Genomic DNA, 26,637 nt, shown 5'->3' on the forward strand with positions numbered 1-26,637 from the left:
AGAGAATCTAACCGAAAGACAGTCCTGTGTGGCACGAACACTGACACGAAATACAAACACCCACACAAAAACACACGTGAAACCCCGGCTGCCTAAGTATGATTCTCAATCAGGGACAACGATTGACAGCTGCCTCTGATTGAGAATCATACCAGGCCGAACACACAAAACCCCAACATAGAAAACAACACATAGACAACCCACCCAACTCATGCCCTGACCATACTAAATAAATACAAAACAAGAGAAAACAGGTCAGGAACGTGACATTTGTAGAAAGGTTTGGAACTCTCTGTCTTATTGTATTGGTCTTTTAACTAATCCACTGGCCAAAACTCTATGCACCAAAACAGGCTGAAATGTCAGGCGGTCTTTTCAAATAGCTCTTACACTATAGTAGTGAAAATGCACTGCAACCTCAATTTGTGCTCTAAATATGTCCCTTCTGAAAACCAGGCTGTTTTTTGGAATCATGCGATTTCCACTTCCAGGTCACACGAGACTCCTCCTGTATCTAGCTGGCTGTGCAGAAGTATCACTTGACTGTGTTGATAATGATTACCACAGTGCTTGAAAAAATACACGGGACAATGTCAGTCATTCTGGGCTTAAAGGGGAACTCAAATGTTTTTTTTGTGTATGTTTTACATGTTCTCATATGTTGCTGCAACTGTTAAGTAAGGTGTGTACATCCTGAAAATGTGATTTATGCTATTACATTTCAGTCTACACAATATCCAAGATGACTTCACATATACCCTTAAGAAGAACCTGAGAACCTTTTCCATCAGATTGTTTGGCTCATGTGTCTATGATGGAGGGGTTGATGGGAAGTGTAGTTCTAAAGTTCTTTATCTGAAAGGGTACATTAGGAAAGCCATCTTGGAAACCCGAGCACTGTGTAGAGATTGCAATTTAATAGCGTGGACAGGATGTCAAAACAATTCAAGACTAAATACAAAACACACACCTTATTTAAACAGTTGTGGCAACACGTATAAACATGTAGCACACACAAAAGAAAAAACACTTGAGATGGTTAAATAAAGTTGCATTAGTGACTAACTCCTGCCTAAAGTGCAATATTTATTATATATAAATATTGCTATCATCAGTGTTTCTCCCAGCTGCTGCATTCAGAATATTGCACTGAGCCACTCAGGGAAATCCATTTCTATTAATCTATTTGAAAGGTAAATATTTATTTGACTAACCTGCATTCTTTCTATCTTCTGCCTTCTTTCTTTTTGTTGCCCGCCCCCAGAGAGTGGGGATTGTGGCTCTGACAACGACAGTGGACCCCATTTCATGAAGTGCTTGAAAAAGCTTTGGGTTGAGGCAGGTTGTAACCTCCAGACCGAAGGTTCTCCTACAAGGAACCCGAATTTAGTAAGATACTGGAACACAATGACTGTGAGTGAGGTGAGGAGAAACATGGCCGAATACCCCAGTAAAGATCAATTCACTATAAACACCTGGTGCCAGAAAGAGGAGGAGTGCTTCCCCGCCCATGCCACGGTGCTCACCAGTGACGGCTCCAGGAGAACCATGGCAGAGCTGCGCGTGGGGGACAGGGTGCTGGCGGTTGACGCTGCTGGCCGGCCCACCTTCAGCGAGGTCCTCCTGTGGCTTGACCGGCGGAGCGGCTCAAGGGAGCGCTACCTCCTGCTGGACACGGAGGGGTCCGAGGAGCCCCTGTACATCACACCTGACCATGTTCTCTTTATCGCCCCCGACAACACAACAACCATTGACTTGGCCAGCGACGCACGCAGGGTTCCGGTGTTCGCCAAGGATGTCCTCCCGGGCCACCTAATCTATCTGCACGACCCCAGGAGCGGATCACTTGAGGCCAAACGCGTGAACGAAGTGAGCGAGGCAGAGAGCTTAGGGGCCTACGCTCCCCTGACTGTGGAGGGGAACCTGGTGGTGGACGGACACCTAGTTTCCTGCTACACCCTGCAGTGCCGGCAGCAGCTTGCTCACCTCACCTTCGTCCCCTACAGGCTTCTCCACATCCTGCGCTCCTCCCTCCCTCTCTTTGGGGACCGGCTTCTGGCTCCCCCGCGGCAGGGGCAGGAAGACCAGGAAGGTATGCACTGGTACGCGAGCGCCTGGTACCAGCTGGGCCTGTGGATGGGGTATCCGTTCGGTGAGACATGCTATCCCACCGAGCTGCTGAGGTACCACTATCCCAGACCTGCCACTGGTCCGCTGTGAAGGCTGCCCACCACTGATAAGCTGTGAAGGCTGCCCACCTAAACTCCTCCACAGTCAGATATCAAGATATATAGAATGATACACTTATTATTATTATTATTATTATTATTATTCATTTCTTAGCAGATGCGCCACTTATTTGTCTTTCTATAAACTAGGGTACCAGTGACGATTTCCTACACTCAACAACTTGTTACACCTGTTGATGAGTCATTGATAATGATCTGCCAATTTTTTTCATGTCAATACATGTCATTACATAATATATAACGGGGGATCAAAGTTATATTCAATAAAATGAACATGTTGATTTAATGTGTTTAACCCTTTATCATGGTTGGTGTCTTGACGGAAAGTGTCCGAAATCGTGTGACATAAAACATTGCTTTTTTTATCCTTGCATTTATGACAGTGTATGTTGTCGTTATGTCATATATTAAGAATGAATCAGTTAAATTAGACATTGAACTGGAACGCTGTAAGAATCCTGGATCTAGCTGTCTGACTGTTTTTTGTATAGAGATCTCAGAAATGCAGTGTAACTACCAAACATTTCATTTTGTGTCTCCTTATGTTGGGGGGTGAAAATAGTTTTCAAGGGGCACACAAATCCCACATTATGTGTGCGATTGCAAAAATGGAATGCTTTTGACCGAAAGAGTCGCCTTACCTTGATTCTTAAAACCGAAATGATACCGTCATTAACTTGATTCTTCAATAGTTATTCATGATACTTGTAAATGCTTTAATAAATATTTTAATTTGACACATTTAGCAAGTTTACTGTGCTTTTCTCGTTAAGTTGTATCTCAATTAAAACCTCTTGTGAACTGTAAAGAATCACCATACAGTATGGTGTACAAAACAAGTACAATACATTACTTGCAGTGTGTACTTGGCTTGGACAGTACACTATATTCTCGGTCATATTTATTTTAATATAGACACATACAGGTAACTGCCAAGATAATGGAAACATTTGAGTAAATGGGGATAGTAGTAGGTTTAATTGGTTTCTCACAGTCATAGACTGAAATGCACACCAATTTACAGTCATAACATCAATCATATATAATTATCAGATCCTAAACTAGCAAAACACTTAATATAATACAATGTTGAAATTTGCAATATATGTAAACAAAATAACAACGACAAGTTTAAGGGAGGCAGCTTTAGAAAGCACATCTTTAGAGTTCTTAGGAAGACATTTTCCTTGGGCTATATGGTGTATACATGATCAGTGTAGTGAAGTATGGAATGGGAGAGTTCTGACAGCGCCCTGTACGTGTCATGGGAGTGTTCAGTTTGTGGCTGTTGCGGGTTTCCTGTCCAGTAATCTGCTGTCTGCTTGGATGGAGCCAGTCTGCAAACTGGGAGTTCTGCAGGGATTTAGCAAATGTCAGTCAGATCTGATCCCGTCCGCTCTCCAAAGACATGATTCAGAGGATTTACACGAGTGTGGAGAAATTAACATCCTATTATGCTTAGGGTCATGTATACAAATGCTGGGCAGGCCATTCTTTTGGCTACAATGGCTATGCCCCCAATAGGGTGGCAATGCCCTCATCCACAGCGCTCAAGAGGTCACTGAATGGTTTGCTGAGCATGAAAATGATGTAAACCATATGCCATGGCCGTCCCAGTCAAGCTGACGGGACCCTCTAATGGGGTCTGGGTGTGTGTGTGTGTACCATTGTTGGACTTGTGGGTTAATTGCAGACTGGCAGTAGATATGGTGCACTGAATAAACTATAATAAACTGGACAGGGGCAACAGCTAGGCTAGACACTCGGTTTCAGGTTAATCACTGTGAATCCAGGAAACCACCATAGGGAAGACAAGTGACACAACCTATGACTGCATTTAGCCTGATGAATTATGTCAAATACAGTCACACATTACAAAAACTGATATAGCGTCAGGCTAATTAATTTGCATGTCAAAGAACAAATGTAACACACAGCGTACTCTGTTTATGCAATCAGAAGAGAGGGGTAGCACTCCTCAAACACCCACTATTTTATCTGGTGCACCAAATGCCCCCTCACTACTGGTCTTCGTTGCCAACTGCAGTACCCAGCAGCGACCGATAGCCTCCCCAGTAAGGTAAGTGAGTCCACAGCATTCATCATTCATCATACACCGGCTCTCTCGGCTCTGCCTTATAAAGGAATTTCCAGTCTTGTGCAGAGTTGCCAAGTAGCCACAGGTGTGAGAAATTAGTTCATGATTAGAAGATGTTGTCACTTACAAGCTCCAATCACAGCTTCACCACAGTACCAATATAATCAAATCAAACTTCATTTGTCACATAGAACAAGAATATAACATGTGTAGATTTTACCGTGAAATGCTTACTTACAAGCCCTTAACCAACAGTGCAGTTCAAGAAGAGTTAAGAAAATATTTACCAAGTAGACAAAAATAAAAAGTAATAATAAAAAGTAACACAATAAGAATAACAATAATGAGGCTATATACAGGGGGCTCCGGTACCGAGTCAGTGTGGAGGCTATATACAGGGGGCACCGGTACCGAGTCAGTGTGGAGGCTATATACAGGGGGCACCGGTACCGAGTCAGTGTGGAGGCTATATACAGGGGGCACCGGTACCGAGTCAGTGTGGAGGCTATATACAGGGGGCACCGGTACCGAGTCAGTGTGGAGGGGGTACAGGCTAGTTGAGGTAATTTACACATGTAGGTGTGACTGTTGTGAAATAAAACAGAAAGAGTGCAGAGGGTTAAACACAGGCACCTAAATTGGGGAAGACGGGCTGGTGGTAATGACTGGAGCGGAATCAGTGGAATGGTATCAAATACATCAAACACATTGTTTCCATGTGTTTCATGCCATTCCATTGGCTCCTTTCCGGCCGTTCTGTCTTCAGCAGCCTCCACTGTGGTTAAACTGTCGTACCCATCACCCCAGTCCCTCAGCCACAAAGTATGTTGTGTAACAAAGGTTCTGATAGATAGTAAGTACAAACATTTGTGACACTGTAATAGGTTGTTATCAAGAAAACGTCACAATAAGGTGCAGAGCGTTTGATTTTCCTGCCGGCGAGCAAGAAGACGCCCAGCTCTGCTAAAACCATTGACAACTGGGTGGCGTTTTCAATGGACTGTTCAATATGATCTATTTGGTTTTTAATATCATCACCTCTTGAAGAGAATAGTCAGAACTACACATTTCAGATTATTCCATGCAAAACAATTGTGCACATTTAGGTCTATCAATTCAATTCAATTCAATTCAAGGGGCTTTATTGGCATGGGAAACATGTGTTAACATTGCCAAAGCAAGTGAGGTAGACAATACACAAAAGTGAAACAAACAAAACGAATTAACAGTAAACATTACACATGCAGAAGTTTCAAAACAATAAAGACATTACAAGTGTCATATTAAATATATACAGTGTTGTAACAATGTACAAATGGTTAAAGCACACAAGTTAAAATAAGTAAGCATAAATATGGGTTGTATTTACAATGGTGTTTGTTTTTCACTGGTTGCCATTTTCTTGTGGCAACAGGTCACAAATCTTGCTGCTGTGATGGCACACTGTGGAATTTCACCCAGTAGATATGGGAGTTTATCAAAATTGGATTTGTTTTCAAATTCTTTGTGGATCTGTGTGATCTGAGGGAAATATGTGTCTCTAATATGGTCATACATTGGGCAGGAGGTTAGGAAGTGCAGCTCGGTTTCCACCTCATTTTGTGGGCAGTGTGCACATAGCCTGTCTTCTCTTAAGAGCCATGTCTGCCTACGGCGGCCTTTCTCAATAGCAAGGCTATGCTCACTGAGTCTGTACATAGTCAAAGCTTTCCTTAAGTTTGGGTCAGTCACAGTGGTCAGGTATTCTGCCACTGTGTACTCTCTGTTTAGGGCCAAATAGCATTCTAGTTTGCTCTGTTTTTTTGTTAATTCTTTCCAATGTGTCAAGTAATTATCTTTTTGTTTTCTCATGATTTGGTTGGGTCTAATTGTGCTGTTGTCCTGGGGCTCTGTGGGGTGTGTTTGTGTTTGTGAACAGAGCCCTAGGACCAGCTTGCTTAGGGGACTCTTCTCCAGGTTCATCTCTCTGTAGGTGATGGCTTTGTTATGGAAGGTTTGGGAATCGCTTCCTTTTAGGTGGTTGTAGAATTTAACGGCTCTTTTCTGGATTTTGATAATTAGTGGGTATCGGCCTAATTCTGCTCTGCATGCATTATTTGGTGTTCTACGTTGTACACAAAGGATATTTTTGCAGAATTCTGCATGCAGAGTCTCAATTTGGTGTTTGCCCCATTTTGTGAAATCTTGGTTGGTGAGCGGACCCCAGACCTCACAACCATAAAGGGCAATGGGCTCTATGACTGATTCAAGTATTTTTAGCCAGATCCTAATTGGTATGTTGAAATTTATGTTCCTTTTGATGGCATAGAATGCCCTTCTTGCCTTGTCTCTCAGATCGTTCACAGCTTTGTGGAAGTTACCTGTGGTGCTGATGTTTAGGCCGAGGTATGTATAGTTTTTTGTGTGCTCTAGGGCAACGGTGTCTAGATGGAATTTGTGGTCCTGGCGACTGGACCTTTTTTGGAACACCATTATTTTGGTCTTACTGAGATTTACTGTCAGGGCCCAGGTCTGACAGAATCTGTGCAGAAGATCTAGATGCTGCTGTAGGCCCTCCTTGGTTGGTGACAGAAGCACCAGATCATCAGCAAACAGTAGACATTTGACTTCGGATTCTAGTAGGGTGAGACCGGGTGCTGCAGACTGTTCTAGTACCCACGCCAATTCGTTGATATATATGTTGAAGAGGGTGGGGCTTAAGCTGCATCCCTGTCTCACCCCACGACCCTGTGTGAAGAAATGTGTGTGTTTTTTGCCAATTTTAACCGCACACTTGTTGTTTGTGTACATGGACTTTATAATGTCGTATGTTTTACCCCCAACACCACTTTCCATCAATTTGTATAGCAGACCCTCATGCCAAATTGAGTCGAAGGCTTTTTTGAAATCAACAAAGCATGAGAAGACTTTGCCTTTGTTTTGGTTTGTTTGGTTGTCAATTAGGGTGTGTAGGGTGAATACATGGTCTGTTGTACGGTAATTTGGTAAAAAGCCAATTTGACATTTGCTCAGTACATTGTGTTCATTGAGGAAATGTACGAGTCTGCTGTTAATGATAATGCAGAGTATTTTACCAAGGTTACTGTTGACGCATATTCCACGGTAGTTATTGGGGTCAAATTTGTCTCCACTTTTGTGGATTGGGGTGATCAGTCCTTGGTTGAAAATATTGGGGAAGATGCCAGAGCTAAGGATGATGTTAAAGAGTTTTAGTATAGCCAATTGGAATTTGTTGTCTGTATATTTGATCATTTCATTAAGGATACCATCAACACCACAGGCCTTTTTGGGTTGGAGGGTTTTTATTTTGTCCTGTAACTCATTCAAGGTAATTGGAGAATCCAGTGGGTTCTGGTAGTTCTTAATAGTTGATTCTAGTATTTGTATTTGATCACGTATATGTTTTTGCTCTTTATTCTTTGTTATAGAGCCAAAAAGATTGGAGAAGTGGTTTACCCATAAATCTCCATTTTGGATAGATAATTCTTCGTGTTGTTGTTTGTTTAGTGTTTTCCAATTTTCCCAGAATTGGTTAGAGTCTATGGATTCTTCAATTACATTGAGCTGATTTCTGACATGCTGTTCCTTCTTTTTCCGTAGTGTATTTCTGTATTGTTTTAGTGATTCACCATAGTGAAGGCGTAGACTCAGGTTTTCCGGGTCTCTATGTTTTTGGTTGGACAGGTTTCTCAATTTATTTCTTAGATTTTTGCATTCTTCATCAAACCATTTGTCATTGTTGTTCATTTTCTTCGGTTTTCTATTTGAGATGTTTAGATTTGATAGGGAAGCTGAGAGGTCAAATATACTGTTAAGATTTTCTACTGCCAAGTTTACACCTTCACTATTGCAGTGGAACGTTTTACCCAGGAAGTTGTCTAAAAGGGATTGGATTTGCTGTTGCCTAATTGTTTTTTGGTAGGTTTCCAAACTGCATTCCTTCCATCTATAGCATTTCTTAATGTTACTCAGTTCCTTTGGCTTTGATGCCTCATGATTGAGTATTGCTCTGTTCAAGTAGACTGTAATTTTGCTGTGATCTGATAGGGGTGTCAGTGGGCTGACTGTGAACGCTCTGAGAGACTCTGGGTTGAGGTCAGTGATAAAGTAGTCTACAGTGCTACTGCCAAGAGATGAGCTATAGGTGTACCTACCATAGGAGTCCCCTCGAAGCCTACCATTGACTATGTACATACCCAGCGTGCGACAGAGCTGCAGGAGTTGTGACCCGTTTTTGTTGGTTATGTTGTCATAGTTATGCCTAGGGGGGCATATGGGGGAGGGAATGCTGTCACCTGCAGGCAGGTGCTTGTCCCCCTGTGTGCTGAGGGTGTCAGGTTCGTGTCCAGTTCTGGCATTTAGGTCGCCACAGACTAATACATGTCCCTGGGCCTGGAAATGATTGATTTCCCCCTCCAGGATGGAGAAGCTGTCTTCATTAAAATATGGGGATTCTAGTGGGGGGATATAGGTAGCACACAGGAGGACATTTTTCTCTGTTAAAGATAATTTCCTTTTGAATTTCTAGCCAAATGTAAAATGTTCCTGTTTTGATTAATTTAATGGAGTGAGTTAGGTCTGCTCTATACCAAATTAGCATTCCCCCTGAGTCCCTTCCCTGTTTCACACCTGGTAGTTTGGTGGATGGGACTACCAGCTCTCTGTAACCTAGAGGGCAACCAGTGAGTCCGTCTCCTCTATACCAGGTTTCTTGCAGGATGACAATGTCTGCATTACCGATTTCTTTGGTGAAGTCCGGGTTCTTGCTCTTTAGGCCAAAGGCAGATAACCTCAGGCCTTGGATATTCCAGGATGATATAGTGAAGGCTTTTTGTTCCATAAAGTGTCCAATGTTGTTGGTCATGGTTTGGCCTCAGGCCAGTAAGTGTGAGCAGAGCCTGCTGAGCATCTGGTACATGCCGTTGGCTTGGGCGAGTGTAAGAGTGGGGGTTGGGCCTGTTTGCCCGCTCACTACCTGGGCGTATGTGTGACTTCCATGTTGATGCCCTCTTTGCGGGGGTGGGGTGCATGGGGTGGGCAGGAGTGGCATAGGTCTGATCTGAGGGGGCCTAAATGGGGTGTGGGCATGGTTGATGTGGGGGGGTGTTGATTGGTTGGGGTGGGGGTGTGGATGTGTCTGGGGGTGCTGTGGTCTGGATGTAAGTCCTCTTGTCGTGGGTCCTCTATGTGTAGGTCCAGGGGGGGGTCCTGAAGTTCTTGGAGGGTGTCTCGCTGGTCTGGGTGGGGTGTCTATTGATCTGTTGCTGTTGGGGCTGCGTTTGAGAGCGATGTCCTTTAGAGTCCGGGCAAAGGTGGGCACTGCTGCCTTGTAGAGGTGGACCTGGTCATAGAGGCTGTTCAAGTCCAGGGTGGAGTGGTGGGCCAGAAAGACATTTGGTTTTGAAGCACAGTCACGGGAAATGCTTGCGTTTACCCGCTGTATTGTAGCAGGGTGGAAGTCTTTTCGTGGTAGCAGGGTGGAGATAACCACTTGTGCGTTGGGGAACGTAGAAGAAGCTTTTTCAATCACTCCCTTCAGTGCTGTGGCCACCCTTTCCTGCTGTGCTCTCAGGTCGTTTGTGCCTGTGTGTATTATTATGTGGCTAGGTGAGCCTAGTTTGTCCTCAGACAGAAGGTCTAGGGCGCGCTGGGTGTTTGGACACCAGAGTTTAGACACACTGTGTTTGGGAAAAAGTTGCCTTACCTCCAGCTGGGTGAATTTATCCTTCATTTCAATGAGGGGGAAGTACTCTGTGCTGGGAGGTTGACTGTCTGCTGAGGGTTGCTCGTCTGTGGGTCCTGATGAAGAGGTCTGGTCTGACCCGCTTGGGGTGGGGGTATCTTTATCAAGGGAGAGCTTCTCCTGCTGGGCTAATTCTTTGATTAGGTGAAAGTCCAGCTGAAACTGTTTGGGGTTGCCCTGTACCATTACTGTTCCAGACTTATAAAGATTTATATTAGCTGACTCCTCGTCCTCGTTGTCAAGAATCCTGAGTTTCCACCCCTCGTTAACCCCCCCTCTCTTAACTTCTTGCGACTACAGGGGGTGCTGTTTACTCATTAGCATATTTGCATTACAGATTAAACGGCTTCCTACTCTCCTACTTTATCGTACAATATACATATTATTACTATTATTGGATAGAAAACAGTCTCTAGTTTCTATAGCCGTTGGAATTTTGTCTCTGAGTGGAACAGAACTCATTCTACAGCAATTTCCCTGACATGGAGTCAGATTTCACACATTTTGGCGCCTGATCTGGAGTCAGTTTAAAGGTCACTGTGAATGCTATAAGGATACGGACACTGCTTACGTCTTCCCCTGGATGCCTTTACGTGATGACGCTTTGAATGGTATCGATTGCCCAATCACAGCCACTATAAAACAAAAACACGTGTAGGTAGGAACTCCTTTCCAGCTGCGCCGGACGCACGGTGGACACCGACCCGTTCTTTTTCCAAGCATTAGTGGAGCCAGTAATATTTCTCAGGTCATGTTTTTACTCGTTATAGGAGTTAAAAACATCATAAGGTAGTTAATTTAAACCGTTTTATAGCAATTTATATCCGTTTAGTGCGCATTTTGGGACATTTATTTCTGAAACTTTTTGAAGAGCCGGGCAGGTTTCCAGTTCATGCCGAACGCAGTTGGCATTTCCACATGGCAAGAGGACAGCTTTCGACCAAAAGACGATTAGACCCAAGAAAGGATTCTTTGCCCAAGATTCTGATGGAAGAACAGATCAAAGTAGGAACAATTTATTATGATAAATCGTGTTTCTGTCGAGAAATGTTAATCGCTTATGACGCCATTTTGTTTGACGTAGCTTCGCTTGGCGCAAACTGTATTGAATAGTAAGGATAATTAAAAAAATGTAAATCAGCGATTGTATTAAGAATTAAATTGTCTATCAATCGCTGTCCACCCTATATTTTTTAGTCACGTTTATGAGTATTTATGTATACGACTAGATCACTGTCTAATATGGCGCACGACATTGTCTGACCAGCTGGGCAACTTTTGTCATTGTCTAACCATGATTTTGGTGGCTAAATATGCACATTTTCGAACAAACTGTATATGTATGTTGTAATATGATGTTACAGGAGTGTCATCGGAAGAATTCTGAGAAGGTTAGTGAAAAAATTAATATATTTTGGCGATTATATGATATCGCTCTCTTTGGCTAGAATCAGTGCTCGGGTAACGTTTGCGTATGTGGTATGCTAATATAACGATTTATTGTGTTTTCGCTGTAAGACACTTACAATAATAATATTGCCTGTATTCACAGGATCTGTGTCTTTCGATTAGTGTATGCTGTGTATTTTTACGAAATGTTTGATGATTAGTAATTAGGTAAACACGTTGCTCTATGTATTTATTCTAGTCCATTTGTGACGGTGGGTGCAATTGTAAACTATGATATCTACCTGAAATATGCACATTTTTCTAACAAAACCTATACCATAAATATGTTATCAGACTGTCATCTGATGAGGTTTTTTCTTGGTTAGTGGCTATCAATATCTTAGTTTAGCCGAATTGGTGATAGCACCTGATGGAGTAAGAAACTGATGGAGTTAGAAAAGTGGTGTCTTTTGCTAACGTGGTTAGCTAATAGATTTACATATTTTGTCTTGCCTGTAAAACTGAAATAAATTCATTAGGCCCTAATCTATGGATTTCACATGACTGGGAATACAGATATGCATCTGTTGGTCACAGATACTTTAAAAAAAGGTAAGGGGCATGGATCAGAAAACCAGTCACTATCTAGTGTGACTACTACTTGCCTCATGCACCGCGACACATCTCCTTCACATAGAGTTGATCAGGCTGTTGATTGTGTCCTGTGGAATGTTGTCCCACTCCTCTTCAATGGCTGTTCAAAGTTGCTGGATATTGGCGGGAACTGGAACGCTGTTGTACACGTTGATCCAGAGCATCACAAACATGCTCAATGGGTGACACGTCTGGTGAGTATGTAGGCCATGGAAGAACTGGGACATTTTCAGCTTTCAGGAATTGTATACTTAAGCAATAAGGCACGAAGGGGTGTGGTATATGGCCAATATTTAACGGCTAAGGGCTGGTCTTATGCACGACATGGAGCATTATCATTCTGAAACATGAGATGATGGCGGCGGATGAACGGCACGACAATAGGCCTCAGGATCTATCTCATCATGGTGGTGTGGGGGGGGGGGGGGGGGGGGGGGGGGGTGCTCCCGGATCCGGGGTAGAGGCTCGTTAGAGGTTAAACATTCCCAAAACAATATTTTTTTCACCAGTTGTATATTTGAGTTTAACCATAATATTTGTCTTGTCTTTTTTGGTGGGTTAATCTGAAATTGCAACCAGCTTTCTATTGCTTGTTTTAAAAAATAGCAATATTTTGGAGATTATTTCATTTTCAAATAACCCGAAAGTGAAAGATTGACATCTGAATGAAGGGAAAAGGGCCATTCTTACTAATCTGCTAGATAACCAGTTTGGATTTAAGTATAACTTTTGTCTGACTGAAGCCTTTAGTGAGAGGTCCAATGCTTTAATATTTAATCATTTCTGCCTTCCAAGTTCATATTAATATAAATAGGCCCGTTTAATTTCGTCTGGCTTGCTGTTTCAAATAAAGTGGAATATTTTTTGCTAACATAATTTCAAAACCAGTCGTTAGGTGTAGCAGGGCCATAAGTAAATAAGTAAACTGGGATTTGACTAAATAATTCATCAGGGTGATTTCCCCACAAATAGACTGGTGTTGTTCTTTCCATGGTAGCAAAATATTATCTAATTCGGCAAACTTTTAGTGGTGGAAAAAGTACCCAATGTCAATACTTGAGTAAAAGTAAAGATACCTTAGTAAAAAAATGACTCAAGTAAAAGTGAAAGTCCCCAGTAAAATACTACTTGAGTAAAAGTCTTATTCCGTTCCTCTGTTACAGTTTTTATTTCTATCTACGTGTACTGTTAGTTCCTCTGTTACAGTGTTGTATTGCTATCTGTACTGTTAGTTCCTCTGTTACAGTGTTGTATTGCTATCTATCTGTACTGTTAGTTCCTCTATGTTACAGTGCTGTATTGCTATCTGTACTGTTAGTTCCTCTGTTACAGTGTTGTATTGCTATCTGTACTGTTAGTTCCTCTGTTACAGTGTTGTATTGCTATCTGTACTGTTAGTTCCTCTATGTTACAGTGCTGTATTGCTATCTATCTGTACTGTTAGTTCCTCTGTTACAGTGTTGTATTGCTATCTGTACTGTTAGTTCCTCTATGTTACAGTGTTGTATTGCTATCTGTACTGTTAGTTCCTCTGTTACAGTGTTGTATTGCTATCTGTACTGTTAGTTCCTCTGTTACAGTGTTGTATTGCTATCTGTGCTGTTAGTTCCTCTGTTACAGTGTTGTATTGCTATCTATCTGTACTGTTAGTTCCTCTATGTTACAGTGTTGTATTGCTATCTGTACTGTTAGTTCCTCTGTTACAGTGTTGTATTGCTATCTGTACTGTTAGTTCCTCTGTTACAGTGTTGTATTGCTATCTGTACTGTTAGTTCCTCTGTTACAGTGTTGTATTGCTATCTATCTGTACTGTTAGTTCCTCTATGTTACAGTGTTGTATTGCTATCTATCTGTACTGTTAGTTCCTCTGTGTTACAGTGTTGTATTGCTATCTGTACTGTTAGTTCCTCTGTTACAGTGTTGTATTGCTATCTATCTGTACTGTTAGTTCCTCTATGTTACAGTGTTGTATTGCTATCTGTACTGTTAGTTCCTCTGTTACAGTGTTGTATTGCTATCTGTACTGTTAGTTCCTCTATGTTACAGTGTTGTATTGCTATCTGTACTGTTAGTTCCTCTGTTACAGTGTTGTATTGCTATCTGTACTGTTAGTTCCTCTGTTACAGTGTTGTATTGCTATCTGTGCTGTTAGTTCCTCTGTTACAGTGTTGTATTGCTATCTATCTGTACTGTTAGTTCCTCTATGTTACAGTGTTGTATTGCTATCTGTACTGTTAGTTCCTCTGTTACAGTGTTGTATTGCTATCTGTACTGTTAGTTCCTCTATGTTACAGTGTTGTATTGCTATCTATCTGTACTGTTAGTTCCTCTATGTTACAGTGTTGTATTGCTATCTATCTGTACTGTTAGTTCCTCTATGTTACAGTTTTTATTGCTATCTGTGCTGTTAGTTCCTCTATGTTGCAGTGCTGTATTGCTATCTATCTGTACTGTTAGTTCCTCTATGTTACAGTGTTGTATTGCTATCTGTACTGTTAGTTCCTCTATGTTACAGTGTTGTATTGCTATCTGTGCTGTTAGTTCCTCTGTTACAGTGTTGTATTGCTATCTATCTGTACTGTTAGTTCCTCTATGTCACAGTTTTTATTGCTATCTATCTGTACTGTTAGTTCCTCTGTTACAGTGTTGTATTGCTATCTGTACTGTTAGTTCCTCTATGTTACAGTGTTGTATTGCTATCTGTACTGTTAGTTCCTCTGTTACAGTGTTGTATTGCTATCTGTACTGTTAGTTCCTCTGTTACAGTGTTGTATTGCTATCTGTACTGTTAGTTCCTCTATGTTACAGTGTTGTATTGCTATCTGTACTGTTAGTTCCTCTGTTACAGTGTTGTATTGCTATCTGTACTGTTAGTTCCTCTATGTTACAGTGTTGTATTGCTATCTATCTGTACTGTTAGTTCCTCTATGTTACAGTGTTGTTTTGCTATCTATCTGTACTGTTAGTTCCTCTGTGTTACAGTGTTGTATTGCTATCTGTACTGTTAGTTCCTCTGTTACAGTGTTGTATTGCTATCTATCTGTACTGTTAGTTCCTCTATGTTACAGTGTTGTATTGCTATCTGTACTGTTAGTTCCTCTGTTACAGTGTTGTATTGCTATCTGTACTGTTAGTTCCTCTATGTTACAGTGTTGTATTGCTATCTGTACTGTTAGTTCCTCTGTTACAGTGTTGTATTGCTATCTGTACTGTTAGTTCCTCTGTTACAGTGTTGTATTGCTATCTGTGCTGTTAGTTCCTCTGTTACAGTGTTGTATTGCTATCTATCTGTACTGTTAGTTCCTCTATGTTACAGTGTTGTATTGCTATCTGTACTGTTAGTTCCTCTGTTACAGTGTTGTATTGCTATCTGTACTGTTAGTTCCTCTATGTTACAGTGTTGTATTGCTATCTATCTGTACTGTTAGTTCCTCTATGTTACAGTGTTGTATTGCTATCTATCTGTACTGTTAGTTCCTCTATGTTACAGTTTTTATTGCTATCTGTGCTGTTAGTTCCTCTATGTTGCAGTGCTGTATTGCTATCTATCTGTACTGTTAGTTCCTCTATGTTACAGTGTTGTATTGCTATCTGTACTGTTAGTTCCTCTATGTTACAGTGTTGTATTGCTATCTGTGCTGTTAGTTCCTCTGTTACAGTGTTGTATTGCTATCTATCTGTACTGTTAGTTCCTCTATGTCACAGTTTTTATTGCTATCTATCTGTACTGTTAGTTCCTCTGTTACAGTGTTGTATTGCTATCTGTACTGTTAGTTCCTCTATGTTACAGTGTTGTATTGCTATCTGTACTGTTAGTTCCTCTGTTACAGTGTTGTATTGCTATCTGTACTGTTAGTTCCTCTGTTACAGTGTTGTATTGCTATCTGTACTGTTAGTTCCTCTATGTTACAGTGTTGTATTGCTATCTGTACTGTTAGTTCCTCTGTTACAGTGTTGTATTGCTATCTGTACTGTTAGTTCCTCTATGTTACAGTGTTGTATTGCTATCTATCTGTACTGTTAGTTCCTCTATGTTACAGTGTTGTTTTGCTATCTATCTGTACTGTTAGTTCCTCTGTGTTACAGTGTTGTATTGCTATCTGTACTGTTAGTTCCTCTATGTTACAGTGCTGTATTGCTATCTATCTGTACTGTTAGTTCCTCTGTTACAGTGTTGTACTGCTATCTGTACTGTTAGTTCCTCTGTTACAGTGCTGTATTGCTATCTATCTGTACTGTTAGTTCCTCTGTTACAGTGCTGTATTGCTATCTATCTGTACTGTTAGTTCCTCTGTTACAGTGCTGTATTGCTATCTATCTGTACTGTTAGTTCCTCTATGTTACAGTGCTGTATTGCTATCTATCTGTACTGTTAGTTCCTCTATGTTACAGTGTTGTATTGCTATCTATCTGTACTGTTAGTTCCTCTATGTTGCAGTGCTGTATTGCTATCTATCTGTACTGTTAGTTCCTCTATGTTGCAGTGCTGTATTGCTATCTATCTGTACTGTTAGTTCCTCTATGTTACAGTTTTTATTGCTATCTGTACTGTTAGTTCCTCTATGTTACAGTGTTGTATTGCTATCTAACTGTACTGTTAGTTCCTCTATGTTGCAGTGCTGTATTGCTATCTATCTGTACTGTTAGCTTCTCTATTTCCTTTGTTTAGATGAACACTTTTGACCTAAATAGTTTTGGTTTTCAAGACGAGTATTGACCTGCATGGCCTCTAAAGGCAATTTTAAAAGTGGCCCATGTAAAAAGGGGATCTGCTGTACCTAAGTTTTGCAGGAAAAACTCAGGTATAAATTCTGTCTTGGTTAAAAACAAGTTGTCATCCAATAGGCTTTGATTCAATTTCCAATATCCTCGCACTGGTGGAAATTCGGTAAGAGTTAAGTGTAAACCAAATATTTGACGGTCCGAACACATTCTGTCCCCTATCAACACTCTTTTTACGTTCATGACTATGTTGAAATGTTCCAGAAGAACTAGGCAGGAACCTAGTTACCGACATAAGGGCAGAATAATCCCTTGAGGTCTGTTGAGAAAAATGCAGTCTACCCTTTGTTCTCTGAAAAGGGGAGATGTGGTGTTATTTGCATATTGCATACTGATTGGCCATATGCTAATGAGGGCCTGAAGGAATGTAGGAGTTCATGAGGAAAGCATCTCACTCTCATGTGACTTGTAATGTGAAGCAACGTCAAGTTAGCAATAAAAGGGCCTTCATAAAGTTACACCATTTTTAGTATTTTACTCACATACAGACAAGTTTGATTACACTAAGTAAACCACTAACTGTCCTGCAATATTCCACCCGATAAAACTTCCTCCTATCCTAAGTTGGGTTGTCATCCCAGTGACTGGCCGACCACCCCTGTAGACATGGATCCTTTAAAAAGAGCACATGGTGCCACCTACAGTACAGAGCCAGATACGCAGCCAACATAATTTTTGAATGCCTTCACCTCGGTTTTACTGCATCTAGTTATAAAATATATATATATTACCAGTGAAAAGTTTGGACACACCTACTCATTCAAGGGTTTTTCTTTATTTTTACTATTTTCTACATTGTAGAATAATAGTGAAGACATCAACACTATGAAATATCACATATGGAATCATGTAGTAGCCAAAAAAGTGTTAAACAAATCAAAATATATTTTATATTTAAGATTCTTCAAAGTTGCCACCGGATCGCTAGGAGTGCTGGGTGTGGAGTCAGGCGCAGAGAGCAGTGCTTCCAATTAATACGTTTTATTCAGCTGGGTCCAGCCAACAACCAGGCAAAATGACCAATAAACCGATAAGTCCCTCAATCAGGGAAAATAACGGACAGCAAACACAATAATACACCACTGACATAAAGGATAAGCCCGCACAACAGCAGGCGGGACCTGTGAGTTTAAATAGCCCTTAATTAACAACAAATAAGATACAGGTGAAAACAATCAAGACAAAACCAACAGAAAAGAAAAAGGAATCGGTGGCAACTAGTAGACCGGTGACGACGACCGCCGAGCGCCGCCCGAACAGGGGGAGGAACCACCTTTGGTGGAAGTCGTGACACCACCCTTTGCTTTGATGACAGTTTGGCACACTCTTGGTATTCTCTAAACCAGCCTCCCCTGGATTGCTTTTCCAACAGTCTTGAAGGAGTCCCCACATATGCTGGGCACTTATTGGATGCTTTTCCTTCCCTCCGCAGTCCAACTCATCCAAAACCATCCCAATTGGGTTGAGGTCGGGTGATTGGGGAGGACAGCAGTACTCCATCACTCTCCTTCTTGGTCAAATAGCCCTTACACAGCCCAGAGGTGTGTTTTGGGTCATTGTCCTGTTGAAAAGCAAATGATAGTCCCACTAAGCGCAAACCAGATGGGATGGCGTATCGCTGCAGAATGCTGTGGTAGACATGCTGTTAAAGTGTGTCTTGAACTCTAAATAAATCCCAGACAGTGTCACCAGCAAGCATCCCCACACCATCACACCTCCTCCTCCATGCTTCACGGTGGGAACCACACATGCAGAGATAATCCGTTCACCTACTCTGCGTCTCACAAAGACAAGGCGGATGGAACCAAACATCTCAAATTTGGACTCATCACACCAAAGGACAGATTTCCACCGGTCTAATGTCCATTGCTCGTGTTTCTTGGCCCAAGCAAGTCTCTTCTTATTATTGGTGTCCTTTAGTAGTGGTTTCTTTGTAGCAATTCGACCATCAAGGCCTGCTTCACGAGGTCTCCGTTGAACAGTTGATGTTGAGATGTGTCTGTTACTTGAACTCTGTGATGCATTTATTTAGCCTGCAATTTCTGAGGCTGGTAACTCTAATGATCTTAACCTCTGCAGCAGAGGTAACTCTGGGTCTTCCTTTCCTGTGGCGGTCCTCATGAGATCCAGTTACATCATTGCATTTCATGGTTTTTGAGACTGCTCTTGAAGAAACTTTCAAAGTTCTTGAAATGTTCCGGATTGACTGACCTTAATGTCTTAAAGTAATGATGGACTGTCATTTCTCTGCTTATTTGAGCTGTTCTTGCCATAATATGGACTTGGTCTTTTACCAAATTGTGCTCTAGTTTCTGTTTTCTAGTCCTCCTGGTTCTGTCCATTTTGCCTGCCCTGACCCTGAGCCTGCCTGCCGTTGTGTCCCTGATTGATGTTGTCTTGGATTACCGACCTCTGCTTGCCCTGGACCTGCCTTTTGTCTGCCCCCTGTTTTGTATTAAACATCTGAGATTTGAACTGTCTGCTTCATGGGTCTGCATCTGGATTTTATCTTGAGTCATGTTAGTACAAACTAGCCGTGACTGACCCAGCAGACTTGGACCAGCTCCGCAACACCATCTCCTCCCAAGGAGCCACCAATGAAAGACACGAGGAGTTACTTAAAAATCTTATCTTTATTCAGTCTCATCTGAACGTCGTAAAATTCTTGGTTATCATCACAAACCCTGGCTAACAAGTTAAATCAGCAATACAAAAATTGGCTTAATTATTATTGACTAAATACCTAAATAATCACACAGAATTACATATACACAGGATGGATCATACATCGATTACTAATCATGTCATAAAATAAAGTCCCTATGCAGACGAAACCGATATGACAGCTGGTTACTCAAAGGGGGTTGGGTTTGAATAAAAGAGCGGGAAGACTGAGGGACAAAGGGGATTGGGTCTCTATCGGACCTTGAGACGCTATGCTACCTTAAATACAGAATCTTATGCATTCTAAGAACCACCCATTCGGAAAAGGAAAATGCAAGATATATATTTACACTGAGCTGCGCTTCGATAGATGGGTCGAAGATGGAAGACTGGTTTGCCCAGCAGAGATCGCCCTTGTCTTTTGTAGAATCTTTCTGGTCGTAGTGTTGTAGAGCGGACAGAAGTACCCTGTCTTCTCAGGAGATTGTCTGTCCTTTATTAGGCCACATATATTTACAGCTGCAGCTGATAACTTGACGTCTAGGATGTATCACTTCTTTAGTGAATAAGAGTTCATACCAAGTTGCCATACTCAGCTCGTGCTGTATTCTGGCTGGTCTAGTCGAAATTCATCCTTCCATCATGGTGAGCACCTCCTCCACATTGAAATTAGCCCTTTTAAACATATGGACACCAGTCCTCACGTCGTCAGGAACTAAGGTTGACTTCCGTCAACGGGCTTTTGTATTGGGGGAGAGAAGGGCGTGTTTCATAGTTCTCAACCAATGTCTGTTCACTTGGGCGTGGCCACTGAGTGAGCATAGTTAACTTATGAAAACAATTCTCTCATTTATAAGCTAAAAATTGCACAACAATTCCATGTGAATCTGATAACTAGAATGTGTAGACTTTCCAAGATAAAATGTATGTTGTCATCATGGGACATCAGATATAATGTCCCAGACACCAACTGATCTGACATCATATTCTTTAAGTACCAACGGACACTTTCAACTGGTTGGATTACAGAAATATTGTACCATTCCCCAACCTTTTGATGTTACCATACTCTCTCTATGTTAACAAAGGGCTTTCCAAGAGTCCATTCTGTAGGGAGGAGAGAAAATGGGGAGAGGTATTTATGGGGGTCATAAAACTCATACAACAGGGCAATGTCATGACAGCAGGAATGAGAAGATTTGATTAACCAATATCTAGTCCTAGCTGGTGGAGCTCGGATATCCCCCCAACACCAACACACGCTGGTCCCCCGTCGTCGCCCATCTTCCCAAGCACCACTGTGCAGTCAGACCCTTTCAATATTCTGTACCGCCAGGGCCACAATAATATGCTCCCACTGATTGTCTGAGTGTAACTCCCCATGGTAAAGTTGAACCGAGTGAATAGCAGGGCCCAACTAGACCAGATATGTCTCCTCTCCTCCCCTCCCACTCCAGCTAATGTTGCCAGCACTGCCACTACCTGGGTGGGGTACTCCAGTGGAATTCCAAATGGCTAGGTACGATGTTGTCAAGGTTTTCATTAGCAGCTTTGAGAAATTCTTGTATATTGCTCACCAATCCCAGGTTTTGGCTTTTGGACCCACCCTGCCAGACAGGCTCAGACTCTTAGTCTCTGTTAACCCAGGCGGTGATGCTTCAGCCGGCAAGCAGACAAGCTAGCTAGATAGCTAAAGATATCTTAGTTAGATAGTATAATTAGGTTGTGAAGACTTGGTCGATATTAGCTACAGGTTTATAGTTTTTGGTAAGATTAACTCTGACTCTTTTGTCACCCAGCTGTTGGAGGAAAGCCTTTTCTCACAGGCGTACCGTAACCTACCTTTCATTATGTAATGAGACCATTTCTACCTCTGTTAACCATGACAACATTGTTGGCCCTTGTTGTCACCCACCTGTTGGAGGAAAGCCTTTTCTCACAGGCGTACCCTAACTTTCATTATGTAATGAGACCATCTCTGTTAACCCGGGCTTCATCCCAAATTCCACCATATTCCCTATATAGTGCTCTACTTCTGACCAGGGCCCATAGTGCTGTATAGGGAATAGGGTGCTTTTTGGGATGCAAAATAGGATTTCAGTTCAAACCCCTGTTTGCCACGTAGTATAGGGCGTTGCTGTCTCAGAGCCAGCATCGTGGACACTCATTGGCTGAGACGATGCTTGAGAACTGACCATATGTATGTTGCTATCACCTTTAGAGTGGAGGGGGCTGAGGGGAGTGTACAGTATGTTATGTTTACAGGGGTAGAATGTACAACATTCAGAGGTTACAAAGCTGAGGTAAAGGACCGCCAATCCATCTTTCTATCTCTCATTCTCTCTGTAGTCTTTTCATTGTCTCTATTTGGTTTGTTTCTCTCAGAAATATCTTGGCTACTCTTTCTCTCTGTAGTTTTCTTTGTCTGTACTGGGTTAGTTTTTCTCAGAAGTATCTTGACTTCTCTCTCTCTTATTCTCTCTGTATGTGGCATGTGTATTTTATCCTTGTCTCTCCTAGTTGTAATCCCTAAACTGATCAAGACCTTGAAATGGACATACATTGTTATTACATTGTTATGTGTGTATGTTTACGGTTTGAAGACGGTTTATGCTCTGTGACAAGCTCTTATGCTCTCTTTAACCTCTACGGGACCCCCCCCCCCCCCTCCCCCGCGGGACGGTTGAGCTAACGTGCGCTAATGTGATTAGCATTAGGTTGTAAGTAACAAGAACATTTCCAGGACATAGACATAATTTAAGAAAGCTTAAATTATTGTTAATCTAACTGCACTGTCCAATTTACAGAAGCTATTGCAGTGAAAAGATACCATGCTATTGTTTGAGGAGAGTGCACAACAACAAGAAACTTTTAGAAACTGGTCAGTAATCTTGCTCTGATTTGTCATCCTGAGGGTCCCAGAGATAAAATGTAGCATAGTTTTGTTTGATACAATTTTTATATTGAAATGTAGGAACTGGGTTCTACAGTTTGAAAATGCATGTTTTTTTTCGATGAATTATCTTTTACCAGATCTAAAATGTTATTTTCTCCAAGATTATTTTCACATTTCCACAAACTTCAAACTTCACACACTCTCTCTCTCTCTCTCTCTCTCTCTCTCTCTCTCTCGCGCTCTGCTTCTCTTCTCTCTCTCTCTCGCTCTGCTTCTCTTCTCTCTCTCTCTCTCGCTCTGCTTCTCTTCTCTCTCTCTCTCGCTCTGCTTCTCTTCTCTCTCTCTCTCTCTCTCTCTCTCTCTTTGTCCCCCTTCTCCTAGTTGACTTCCCTCCACGGATCAAGCCCTATCTGACTGAGAGACATGTCCTCCTCCTCTCTTCTGTGGTGCCTGCTGGTGGTGTGTGTTCTGACTGTGGTCCAGATCTATGCAGCAGAGGAACGTAAGGTCCTCAAGGTGTTCAACCTCAGAGCCAGCGACCTGAACAGCGGCTTGTTCCAGACCCCTGATGCCTACGTCAAGGTAAATCTCTCCTCACCTGAGTCACCTGTCCACCATGATAGATGATGTGTGGTGATCTGTCTGGTGCAAAATAGCCAGGTGCCAGTGCTATACATTAGTAGATTAGATGAGGTGAGTCACCCTTCCCCCCTATACTATGAGCATCTGGGGGGGGCTTTATACATCTAATCTAATGACGATAATGAAAATAATTGTAATAATAATGATGATAATGATAAGAATGATGATAAATCAAATCAAATCGTATTGGTCACACATGGTTAGCAGATGATAATGCGAGTGTAGCAAAATGCTTGTGCTTCTAGTTCCGACCGTGCAGTAATATCTAGGAACACGAAGCTACAAACTACCTTATACACACAAGTGTAAAGGAATGAATAAGAATACGTACATATATATATATGGATGCGCGATGGCCGAACGGCATAGGCAAGATGCAGTAAATGGTATAGAGTACAGTATATACATATGAGTAATGTAGTGTATGTAAACATTATATAAAGGGGCATTGTTTAAAGTGGCTAGTGATATATTTATTACATTCAATTATTAATTATTAAAGTGGCTAGAGATTTGAGTCAGTATGTTGGCAGCAGTCACTCAATGTTAGTGATGGCTGTTTAACAGTCTGATGGCCTTGAGATAGAAGCTGTTTTCAGTCTCTCGGTCCCAGCGTTGATGCACCTGTACTGTCCTCGCCTTCTGGATGATATCGGGGTGAACAGGCAGTGGCTCGGGTGGTTGTTGTCCTTGATGATCTTGTGTCCTGGAGGGCAGGTAGTTTGCCCCCGGTGATGCGTTGTGCAGACCTCACTACCCTCTGGAGAGCCTTACGGTTGTGGTGGTGATACAGCCCGACAGGATGCTCTCGAACCTCTCGAAAGTTTGTGAGTGTTTTCGGTGGCAAGCCAAATTTCTTCAGCCTCCTGAGGATGAAGAGGCGCTGCTGCGCCTTCTTCACCACTCTGTCTGTGTGGGTGGACCATTTCAGTTTGTCCGTGATGTGTACGCCAAGGAACTTAAAACTTTCCACCTTCTCCACTACTGTCCCGTCGATGTGGATAGGGGGCTGCTCCCTCTGCTGTTTCCCGAAGTCCATGATCAGCTCCTTTGTTTTGTTGACGTTAAGTGAGAGGTTATTTTCCTGACACCACACTCCGAGGGCCCTCACCCCCTCCCTGTAGGCCGTCTCGTCGTTGTTGGTAATCAAGCCTACCACTGTAGTGTCGTCTGCAAACTTGATGATTGAGTTGGAGGCGTGCATGGCCACGCAGTCATAGGTGAACAGGGAGTACAGGAGAGGGCTGAGAATGCACCCTTGTGGGGGGTTTTGGTAGCGGGTCGTGATACTGGTAATAATGACGATAATGACAATACTGATTATGGTAATGATGCCAATGATAATTATAACACACATCATCATCATCATCATCAGTATCAACATTTCCATAATCAGTAGTGTCATCATCATCGTCAGTGTCAGCATTACCATAATCAGTAGTGTCATCATCATCGTCATTATCGCCATTACCATAATCAGTATTTTAATTATCATCATAATTATCATCATTGCCATAATCAGTATTGCCATTATTATCATTATTATCAGTATCATTATTCTTATCATCATCATCATCATCATCATCATCATCATCATCATCATCATCATCATTATTGTCATTATCATCACTAGTATCATTTTAATTTAGGTGTTTATGGGCTCTGGCTACGGCGGGAAGACAGAGGTAAAGAACAACAACCATGACCCCTGGTGGAAGGAGGACTTCAACTTCTTTAACGCCCATGAGAACAACCCTGTGAGGCTGGAGGTGTACGACAGTGACTTGCTCTTTGACGACCTGCTGGGGACCTGCGAGCGCTCCATCAAGAACGGAACTTGGCAGCATCAATGTTTCCTGAAGAAGGGCGGGACCCTGTACTACTCCTACACCCTAGAGCCTCTACAGTAGACCCAGTACTACTCCTAAACCCTAGAGCCCCTACAGTAGACCCTGTACTACTCCTACACCCTAGATCCTCTACAGTAGATCCTGGACTACTCCTACACCCTAGAGCCCCTACAGTAGACACTGTACTACTCCTACACCCTAGAGCCCCTACAGTAGACCCTGTACTACTCCTACACCCTAGAGCCTCTACAGTCCTACACCCTAGATCCTCTACAGTAGACCCTGTACTACTCCTACACCCTAAAGCCTCAACAGTAGACCCTGTACTACTCCTACACCCTAAAGCCTACAGTTCACCCGGGAGCCCATTAGACCCCCTCCACATAGCTAAAACAGCATTTATTACTGATAGTCCTATATCCAGCTAGAGTAGAGGCCTCTTGTTATCTACAACAATGTCTGGTTCCATATCTCCGTCCTCTTATCTACAAAAACATCTGGTCTCATATATCTGTCCTCTTGTTATCTACATAAACATCTGGTCCCATTTCTCTGTCCTCTTATCTACAACAACGTCTGGTCCCATATCTCTGTCCTCTTATCTACAACAATGTCTGGTCCCATATCTCTGTCCTCTTATCTACATAAACATCTGGTCCCATATCTCTGTCCTCTTATCTACAAAAACATCTGGTTCCATATCTCTGTCCTCTTATCTACATAAACGTCTGGTTCCATATCTCTGTCCTCTTATCTACAACAACATCTGGTTCCATATCTCTGTCCTCTTATCTACAACAACATCTGGTTCCATATCTCTGTCCTCTTATCTATATTTACAACAACGTCCCACTTTGGACCCCTCATCTGTTACATGGATTTCTCGTTCTCCTAAAACTGAGCTGAAAAACCGTCCTCCCCCTGACCTCATCCTCAGGCTCATCATAACAGACTAGATTCTAGAACATTGAGCAGTACAAAACTCCACCTCCCCCCTACGGTTAGTTCATTGTAATTAGTGTCTACACCACTTTTTGTATTTAACTGATTTGGGTGTAAATCCGATCTCAGGGGATCAGGGACCATGCATGACAAACAGTGCACCAGATTTAAGACTGTCCATGCACCAAATTTAGCAACGTACAACTGCTTATTTCCAGTAAACGTCATCATAAAACATTGGTTCTGTGTCTGTTTATCTCGTGAACTGTAGTAAAGAAGTTGACCTCTTGTCAGCATGTTTGTACTGTTATGCTCCTTCTAGCTCTGTGTCTGATTGGCTCTGTCCAACTGTCACTTCCGTGCTCACTCTACAATGGCATCAATTAATAAAAACTAGATTTACTGCACAGGGGTTTCAGTCTCTCTCCTATTTTTGTTGTTGTGTTGAAATGAGGCTCACTTACATGAAGGTCTGTTAGAAAAGGAACACAATTCTTAGAGATTACAACAACAAAAACCAGGAAGTGATTTGAAGAGATATATATGTGTGTTTTTACAGTCAGGCAACAAATGCCCGGCTCTTCCTGATTCACTATTGGTTCTATTTTACGCCAGTTGAAAAGTTTGAAAACAAAGAAAATATACAGCCTGTCCCCTGCGAAGAATGTTTATTTGGGGTTATGACAAAGTAAGAAAGCAGTAAAAGTATAGAGCTAATTTAGGTATTT

The 26,637-nt window shown here is 42.1% G+C and overlaps 2 protein-coding genes across 6 annotated transcripts in view; both read left to right on the forward strand.

Moving 5' to 3' along the window:
• Positions 1-2,994, forward strand: part of LOC129826620 (uncharacterized) — a 48,499-nt gene extending 45,505 nt beyond the window's left edge. For all 5 annotated transcript variants that reach the window (XM_055887542.1, XM_055887540.1, XM_055887539.1 and 2 more), the window contains one exon: positions 1,265-2,994. In XM_055887542.1, coding sequence (XP_055743517.1) covers positions 1,265-2,220 — 956 coding nt within the window. In that variant the 3' untranslated portion in view covers positions 2,221-2,994. The remainder of the gene's footprint in view (positions 1-1,264) is intronic.
• A 19,868-nt stretch (positions 2,995-22,862) lies between these two features.
• On the forward strand, positions 22,863-26,307 carry LOC129825834 (perforin-1-like). Its single transcript, XM_055885969.1, has 2 exons — positions 22,863-23,057; positions 24,767-26,307. The coding sequence occupies exons 1-2, from the start codon at positions 22,899-22,901 to the stop codon at positions 25,025-25,027; spliced, it is 420 nt and encodes a 139-aa protein (XP_055741944.1). The 5' UTR covers positions 22,863-22,898; the 3' UTR covers positions 25,028-26,307.
• The last annotated feature ends 330 nt before the right edge of the window (positions 26,308-26,637 follow it).

Source organism: Salvelinus fontinalis, chromosome 28 (genome assembly GCF_029448725.1).
Source record: "Salvelinus fontinalis isolate EN_2023a chromosome 28, ASM2944872v1, whole genome shotgun sequence".
Lineage (NCBI taxonomy): Eukaryota > Metazoa > Chordata > Actinopteri > Salmoniformes > Salmonidae > Salvelinus > Salvelinus fontinalis.

What these genes read in the sequence shown, in the direction of transcription:
- LOC129825834 (XM_055885969.1), top strand. Translation starts at nt 22,899, where the DNA reads ATGTCCTCCTCCTCTCTTCTGTGGTGCCTGCTGGTGGTGTGTGTTCTG. An exon ending in CCCCTGATGCCTACGTCAAG is followed by an intron (nt 23,058 to 24,766) that starts GTAAATCTCTCC and finishes ATTTTAATTTAG; the next exon opens with GTGTTTATGGGCTCTGGCTA.